At 32.7% G+C, this 9,517-nt stretch overlaps 1 protein-coding gene across 4 annotated transcripts in view; it reads left to right on the top strand.

The window, feature by feature from the left end:
- LOC143044896 (ras-associating and dilute domain-containing protein-like) overlaps positions 1–9,517 on the top strand; it is a 35,487-nt gene that overhangs the window by 21,636 nt on the left and 4,334 nt on the right. For all 4 annotated transcript variants that reach the window (XM_076217122.1, XM_076217120.1, XM_076217119.1 and 1 more), the window contains exons 5-7: positions 5,040–5,259; positions 7,391–7,563; positions 7,968–8,115. In XM_076217122.1, coding sequence (XP_076073237.1) covers positions 5,040–5,259; positions 7,391–7,563; positions 7,968–8,115 — 541 coding nt within the window. The remainder of the gene's footprint in view (positions 1–5,039; positions 5,260–7,390; positions 7,564–7,967; positions 8,116–9,517) is intronic.

The raw sequence follows: 9,517 nt of genomic DNA, 5'->3' as shown, positions 1-9,517 counted from the left end.
TGTGTTTTGTGTATGGCCATTGTGTTATTTATTGGTTGGTTTGTTTGTTTTAATCCATAGCCGTCTCATTCAATTGTGGTTGCAGCGCATGAGCTGTTTGTCACGCGTTGGTACCATTAAATTGGGATTAATTACGTACAATAGATGCCGAAACAAAACAAAGTTTGCATCGCAATGATATTTAAGGGCCGAATTTGGATCAAACGCATGTATCTTTTTCATTTTTTTTTTATTTTTTTTCACTTATATTGTCCAAACATCGCCCTTTTTGTATTGAACCCTCGTCTGTATGGCATATATGATTCTGATTTGGTTAAGACCAATATATATACGTTCGTCTATGTCTGACTGACTCGAGATATTAAATTCAAAGAGTGAATAACACTTTCTACATGTTAATATACAAAAGCAACGCCAAATCCGCCTGTCCTTAACATACCACAGAACACAATGAATCAGAAATGGTAAACTGGCCTTTCAACATCAAACAAACTTACGGAATTAAAACGCCTTTATGCTGGAGAAGCATGTCTGAAAAGACTCAAAATATTTTAACAATCCCGAGAGTATTGTAAATTGTACGGAAATCGTTCTTGGCATACATGAGTTTGTTTGTGACATACGTGAAAAAAAAAATTAAGTATGACAGTTAAAGTGATAGTCCATAATTCTGGAATCACAGATCAAACAGAAATCATATTAGCAAAATTGTAAGGGGGCTTACTGTTACAAACTCCTAATACAGCAATACTATTGAAAATCCCGCCGAACAAAAAATACTGTTGTTCATGATTTGTTTGATCGTTTCAAAATATCTACTTTGAATGCGTTATGTTTGTTAAATAAGTTTTTTATGTCGCAATTCACTGATAACTTTTCCTGATCATTGGCCTTAGTTAACTCACGGTTCCTAATTGGAACAGTGTTTCTCAATCTACTTCTCTGCTTGATGCTTTATCGAACAAGTGTTCGTGTTTAGTATACCCTCTTTTATTTTTTCTTCAATGATCAATCTTTAGATTTACGATTTATGAAATACGCCTTTGGTATTTTTCGCCTTTCTCTTGCTTTAGACACATATCTTTATTTTCATAGGCGAAAATTATGCTACTTTGTTGTTACAGGCAGTGCCTTGTTTTCGTAATGGCATAAACATGGCAAAACCAAAAGTCTATCAGTTCTTTTTTTTATTATTATTAATTCAGACTAAATCCCTTAAAGGAAGACATCGATTTGAACACTTTGTTTCCGTCACCTTCGTGTGCACCGTTAATTTCATATACCCAGTCAAAATATATGCATTGTCACAAATGGTTTATGACTAAATTATTTGGTATCCTGGATAAATTGAAAATCATCAATCCGATTAAAAAAGAGAAATATGTATCTGGATATAGTTAAATGCAAATTAATCCAAAACGTATACTTGTAACGACAAAATTACATTATTTGGTTCAACGCATGCATACCAACTTTTTACAGAAGAACAAAATAGTCAATTCGCGACACATGAGTTTCTCTAACAGAAGGAGGATAAATTGAATAAATAATTTTGACAATGTTTACACGGGGTTTCGTACAATGAGAAATTATTATTCAAAAGGGCATTTTGTTCTAATCGACATGCCTACTGTTTGGAGATATTTGAATAGTAGATCCACCATAATTTGAAATACATGTGTTATGTGCACATTTTTGCCGAAATTATAATACCTTATCTCCGTGTTGAACTTAATAAGTTCAACCCAACTGAACACGGTTGTCTGGCTATCTACTTCAGATATTTCTTTCCGTTTTTTACCTGATGCTGAAACAGGGTCTACAGACCGGATCTTCCTCCAAGAATGGATTCCATGACCGAGGGATTTCATCCTTTTCTCAAATGGTCCTTGTTCGGCAACTCTGATTTTATTACAAATATTTTCACTTCTTGACAAAACATTTGAAGCGTCCACAAACTCATCCTTTGAATACCGGTTTCATTGAAACTGTTCTACGAAGTAAATTCTTCATTTCTGAAACCAAGATACGTACGCTTTGTTCTAGAGTTAATTCGGCATCTGTTAAAACATTTTCAACAAAAGGGTTTGAATTAATCCCACCAACAGCAACGAATCTTTTAAAAAAAAAATGACTAAAAGATAATCCCGATATCTTAAAAGAAAGACAAACCTGACATATTCTGTAAACATTACGTAATCTGGCATATTTTTGTAAAGTTAAGTTCTGTTTAACCTAGATATTATCTGCACGGTCAGATTATTTAATGTTGTCGTTGTTTTCAGTGTGCTTAGCGTCTTGAAGCATTCACCTAGTTTCACATTAGACTACCTTATAGCGTACATATACATGTATCAAAGTAACATATACATACACATCAAATAGACTAAAAGAACTCGATCGTGTCTATAAATTATAAATTTTTTGATCTCGGTGATCTTTCATCAGACAACGAACTTTTCGTTTTGTCGTTGGTTATTTAGTATTGTTCTAATGTAAGAACTAATCTTAAAGTCTGGTAGCCATATTACTCTCGCATGTATTGCATTTTTTATATGTAAATAGTGATTCTTTGGTAAAAATTAGTTAGGCAAAAATATCACTTTCATTGAAATAGGAAACTTTCAATTACAAATCTTTGAGCTTTGACATCAAATTTTATCATTTTGAAGTACTAGTACATTCTATACAAATAAACACTATTGTACGTATGTTGAGATCTATTTTAATTTTGGCCTTGTTATTTCTGTGTAAAGTAAGAAAGATTAAGTTATCAACTGGTTTGTTTGTTTTTAGTTTAAAACATATTTATTTACAGTGGATTGGAAAAAAAGTTAGTCCTTTCAACTTTGCGGGTGCGACTGCTGCCTTGTAGCGGTATTATCCTGTTCTTTTACGAAATCTACAAACTAGGGTGTCTTTTACGTGCAAGAAATATTGCTCTCTCTTAACACGGATCAGCCATTTATCGTCCCCTTCCAACGAACTAGCATTGTTTCTCAAGACCATACTCGCAATAAAATTAACGGTACCAATTTTCTTGCACCAGATGCGCATTTCGACAATGCATGTCTCTTCAGTGATGCTTGTGGCCAAAATATTTGAAATCCAAATCATTTATAATTTATAGACACGATCGAGTTCTTTTACTCTTTTTGAGGTGTATGTATATTTAACATGTATATGTACGCTATAAAAGATCAAGAGCTATAATCCAAAAGGTCCAAAAAGTGTAAATCCTTGAAAGGAATCAGAGCTTTGCATGAGGGAGATACATTCCTTAATTTATAATAATTTCTACCATTTCAAGGGAGAGCCGAAAATTCAGTCCCTGCACTAACAACTACACCATTATTATTCTAATTATGGTTTACTAAAATGGTTTGTTTTGGTCGATGGCTGTCTCAATTATTTTTGGTTGCTTTGCATCTCTCGTTGTAGTTAGTGCATGCGTAGCTTCAGCATATTTTTGAAATCAGTTTAAACAAGTGACCGATCATCAAAGTTGATGAAACATATCTGAAATATTTAAAATCACTTTTAAATCACCAACAATGAGATATTTCATTGTTAAAAGCAAAATCATCTCAAGTTACACTTGATCTAATCATTACTCATTTAAATTGTTATGAACAATTCCTTGGAGCATAATTTTTAAATTAAAAATAAGTTTTTGAAACGATTGAAAAACCGTTATTTTTCTATAATTTGACGTGAATGATTTTCCATTTATAGCTTATGTTCAATTCAAAACCAATTCAAGCTATATTTAATGATAATAAATTGAAATTATACTAAATTGTTATAGTAAATCGCTTCATCGAACTCAACTTCATACACTGACGTTATTGATTCTTTGTTATGGTATTGAATTATGCTTTAGTAGTGGATACGGACAATATATTTTATCGTAAGATCTTTACAGAATCATTTCAAATAGTGTAAAAAATTATTTTAAATTACGCTCCCTTTGAATTCAATCACATTTGATTTTAAGTATATCTAAACTAACTATGTTGAAAAATAATTGATTTCGTATTGTGTCCATCAGAATAAAAATAATTATAAAAGTAATTGTATAAGTAATTGGATAATTTACTTGGGGGTTCCTTAAAAACTGATTGGATTTCTATTTAATTAGAAGCCTAGCTTAAATACTCAGTTGAATATAAATATGTCTACCACTTCTTCAATCAGGGACAGTCTATACTCAGTACAGTTAGTATAAACTGTACCTGCTTCAATAAAGCATATTTCTTTGATTGTGGTATACCAGATGAAGGCTTTTGAAATTCTCAGTACATGTACTAAGAAAGTGAAGTGTATTAAATACATTAACTGATTTATTTTTTGGTTAAAGTCCTCGTCCTAAAATTATATTATATCAGCCACTGGACTATGAAAACAATCAATGTGTTCTAGTTCGACGCATGTGCATACCAAAAAATGATACTCAACTCTTTAATGTGCGTAGGCCTACTTCAAAACTAAAACAGACACACAGAGCATTCGTTTTTAAAATATCAAAAATATAATTTCCTATAGTTTTTGATAATGTAGTTTTTTTATGATTGCTATACTTGCTTTGTTCTAAACGTGCATTTTTATATGTTTTATTTGTAATCATGCAGTATCAATGGAAAGCTCAATAAAGCTACAAATTCTAAGTACTAATATTTGTCTATATATATAAAGCTTTTGAATTTTGATCTTTTGATGCACAATCTAAAATCTAATACAGTAACTTCAGTTGTGTAGTTATGTCATACAAAAAGTAAAAATTACGAAAATTCCGAGGGAAATTTAAAACGGAAAGTTCCTTATCAAATGGCAAAATCAAAAGCTCAAACACATCAAACAAATGTATACATGTAACAACTGTCATATTCCTCAATTGGTACAGGCATTTTCTTATGTGGAAAATGGTGGATCAAACCTTGCTTTATAGCTAGCTTAACCTCTCACTTGTATGCCATTGTTACATTGTTACGTTTTTCATTTCCTTCATATTGTGTTTCAACACTTCAACTTCATTTCAGGCCCTCTATGGATTACTTGGAAGTGTTCTGGATAGAAATCCTTTTACAGAGAGTGATACCATGAGCAAGAGTAATGGAATGTCGAAAATAACAAGTGTATTCGATGCTGTGCTTCGCCTGACTAACTCTCAACAACTGCATCATGACGTACTGAAACAAATATTTATGTATCTCTTCTTTTTCTGTAGTACCTCAATATTCAACAAATTGTTTGCAGAGGGTAAGAATCAGTATACTGTATTATTTTTGAAAGGAGGAGTAGGAAGGGGTGTTTTCTCGAATTTCCCGAATTCCCAGGAAATTAAACACTGAATCCCGAATTCCCTTCAAAAATTAAAGCCCAAATTCTTCCGACACTCTTTGAAAGGTTTCAACGTGATTACACGTATACATTTTTTAAAATGTTTTAGTTTTGATTCAACTAATACTACCATGCACTTTTATACCATAACAGATTAAAATAAAGACGATACTAAATTCATCTCATATCCAATCACAAGCAATCCACAAACCTATATACCATGTCACTATTTCCGGTCATAATGGGCACAGAGATTCCGGTAAAAATTCAACGTGATCAGAGAAAATGTTAGACGTCGTACAAAAAGAGAGATTATGATATGACGTCAATAGTTCAAGTCTCAAAATATCTCTAATCAAATGTCACAGACCGATTTCTAAAAAGCGATAAGGTCTATTGTATGATGAATATCAATCTAAAGGAATTTGATTGCGTGACTCCCTGACATTGTATAGATAAAGTACACACCTACTCTCGTTTAGGTTGAATAATACTGCATTAACAAGAAAAGGTCATAAAGACAAACCCTTATATTATAGATCATTCCTGTTTTGATTTCAAACAATATTTCATGACTAGTCTCAATAAAATATATAAGTTTACAATTTATTTCAAATTTAATCATGATTTACTGTATTTTGAACAACAATATTTAATGTTATAGCATGACGAATTAAAAAAAACACTTTCAAAATTACACGGTCTGTGCAAGCCAAGATTTCCTATGCATGAAAGTAACAGCGTTTTTTGAGGTATTGAGAAACTGTTTGTGTGTTTTTTGTGGAAAAAAAACAAGGATTTACATATATTTATTTATAAAAGAATACTTCAAAAAATGCACGGTGTGTACAAATCAAGATATCGTAAGCCTGAAAGTAACAGCATTTTTGAGGTATCGAGAAACGGTATGTGTGTTTTATGTGTAAATAACCAAGGATTTACATATATTTATATGACACATCAATAGCGCTTTTTAACTAACATATTCTATAAAAGAAATACGAGAAAGTAAAACTTAAAATTGAGTACATTGTCATACACTGACGATGAGCTGAAACAGTTTGATTGAGTAAGTTGAGGTCTGGAGCTGGCATTTCAGCAATTGTCAGTAGTCCCTTGTTAATTAATGTATCATTGATGACTCATTTTGATTAGTTTCTTTCGTTGTGCTATTTCGACATCTGACTCCGACATCATTTCAACTGAGATTTACTGTGCGTATTGCTGTTTGTTTGTTTATTCTACGTTAGGGGTAAAGGGGAGGGTTGAAATTTTACGAAACATGTTTAACCCCACCGCATGTTTGCGCCTGTCACAAGTGAGGAGCATCTGGCCTTTGTTAGTCTAGTATGTTTTTAAATTTTAGTTTAATAATTGTTTTGGAGTATGCTGTGACGTTTATTTTCACTCAACTATTACAAATTACGTTTAGGGGCCAGCTGAAGCCCGCCTCTGGGTGCGGGAATTTCTTGCTGTGTTGAAGACCCGTACGTTGGTGGCCTTCGACAGTTTTCTGCTCTTTGGTCGGATTGTTTTCTCTTTGACGCATTTCCATTATATTTCTCAATTTTATAGTCAATGCTTTTTTTCTTTCAAAATGAGGATGAAATGTCAATGATTATATAAAAATACAGACGTAAAATACTATATCATACAAGGGGATTTATAACTTTTGGAGTATTCCTAATTTTGTATTTTTGAAACATTTCTTTTAATTTTTGCATCAAACGTAAGAAGTAAAAAAAATATCGATTAAATTCTGCTATCGATGTCTGTTTTGAGGGATATACCAATGAAGACACTTCACGACTGAGAGAAGTTGTTTATTTTGATGCCCCATACTATTTGTCGATCCGCTTTGTGCAAGATTGAGACATTTTGCTTCAAAAATGCAAGTGATATTAAAAAAATTAAAAAAGCATTAATAACTTTTCGGTTATAACGAAATAAAGTGTGAAAAACAATATAAAAAAATACGGATTGTTGTCTTTTGACTTAATTGTAACTCATTGTTGAAGATGAGGCTGAGTTAGTTATGTGTTTATTGCAGATTCAGGACCTCTTTACTACAACTGGACTGCAGGTGTAAGAATAAGAACTAACCTTGGTCAGATTGAAGATTGGGCTCAACGAAATGGCTTTGAAGAAGAATTCGCTCAAGTCTCGGAAAAACTTCTCACTGCTGCAGAATTTCTTTCTACCTCCAAATCTTTATTACTAAAAGTAAGTAATATATGATCATGAAACAGCCGTATAACACAACACTCATTGTGATTTTTTTTTATATACTAAAACCTGTTCATTGAAACTCTTTTATTTTAATGATAGATTTTTCGATCGGACGTCAAATGTAACGTGTGTTTATTGGCACTACTGCATGCTGCAATAATTTCAAACAGTCCATTTAATGCATCATATTGACATGAAAAAAAACAAAAAGATAATCGTATAGGAAGTTCTCCTCTTATATTTGATGTGTTTCCCTCAGTTTTAGTTTGTAACCTGGATTTGTTTTTTTTTCAATCGATTTATGAATTTCGAACAGCGGTATACAACTGTCGCTTTTATTGATGACATAATTTCACATACTAGTTTATTAAAAGATTTGCCGAATTGATACGTTTCAGTTTGACTGGATGAAACTAAAGACCAATTTTCAACCATTGAACGAGGCACAACTTTATCATCTGGTTTGTGGGTATGATAATGGAGACAAATCTCCGCCTTCGTCATGGTTACCATCACCGGAAGACAGACATCAGGCAAACATGAAAGGTATTGGAAATTCCGTTCATTCACCTTTAAAAAAGGAATCATTAAGGTGGTATCCAATACTTTTACTAAAATTAATTTGACTCCTCCAAAAAATGTAAAAAATTCAAAAAACTTGAATTAATCACTTTCTGGGACTGGGAAAAAGTTGGTTGGATATATAACAGTTTAACAAACACTCATTTTGATCATTGAGAAGCTTAATGTATCCTTAACAGTACAACGTTATTAAATCAATGAACATCCTATTACAATCAGACAAACAAGAAGACTGAGTATATACAGAATACAAGCAGTGTTACCTAATACTTATTTACATTTATTTTGACCAAAGGAAACGTATTACAATTTCGTTTAATACATAGCCAATCTGATTTTCTAAGACGTTGAATTCAGGGTCTACATTTTGAACGATATTAGATTATAGAAATTCTCTTAGTTTCATCAGCTTTCAGCCGTGAATCACAAATTTAAAGTAAGGGATTGCTTCTGGTCTGAATCTATACCTGGCTTTTAGTAACAGCATAATAAAATGAATTCAATAGTTATCAAAGGTACCAGGATTATAATTTAGTACGCCAGACACGCGTTTCGTCTGCATAAGACTCATCAGTGACGCTCATATCAAAATATTTATAAAGCCAAACAGGTACAAAGTTGAAGAGCATTGAGGATCCAAAATTCCAAAAAGTTGTGCCAAATACGGCTAAGGTAATCTATGCCTGGGATAAGAAAATCCTTAGTTTTTCGAAAAATTTAAAGTTTTGTAAACAGAAAATTTAAAAAAATGACCACAATATTGATACTCATGTCAACACCGAAGTGTTGACTACTGGGCTGGTGATACCCTCGGGGACGAAACGTCCACCAGCAGTGGTATCGACCTAGTGGTATAAATAGTTATCAAAGGTACCAGGATTATAATTTAGTACACAAGACGCGCGTTTCGTCTGCATAAGACTCATCAGTGACGCTCATATCAAAATATTTATAAAGCCAAACAGGTACAAAGTTGAAGAGCATTGAGGATCCAAAATTCCAAAAAGTTGTGCCAGATACGGCTAAGGTAATCTATGCCTGGGATAAGAAAATCCTTAGTTTTTTGAAAAATTCAAAGTTTTGTAAACAGAAAATTTATAAAACTGACCACAATATTGATACTCATGTCAACACCGAAGTGTTGACTACTGGGCTGGTGATACCCTCGGGGACGAAACGTCCACCAGCAGTGGTATCGACCTAGTGGTATAAATAGTTATCAAAGGTACCAGGATTATAATTTAGTACACCAGACGCGCGTTTCGTCTGCATAAGACTCATCAGTGACGCTCATATCAAAATATTTATAAAGCCAAACAGGTACAAAATTGAAGAGCACACATTAATGAGAATCCTTTTACAATCT

Source organism: Mytilus galloprovincialis, chromosome 9 (assembly GCF_965363235.1).
Source record: "Mytilus galloprovincialis chromosome 9, xbMytGall1.hap1.1, whole genome shotgun sequence".
NCBI classification, from domain to species: Eukaryota; Metazoa; Mollusca; class Bivalvia; order Mytilida; family Mytilidae; genus Mytilus; species Mytilus galloprovincialis.
Note: the sequence above shows the minus strand (reverse complement) of the source record. Positions and strands in the feature narration are given on the sequence as shown.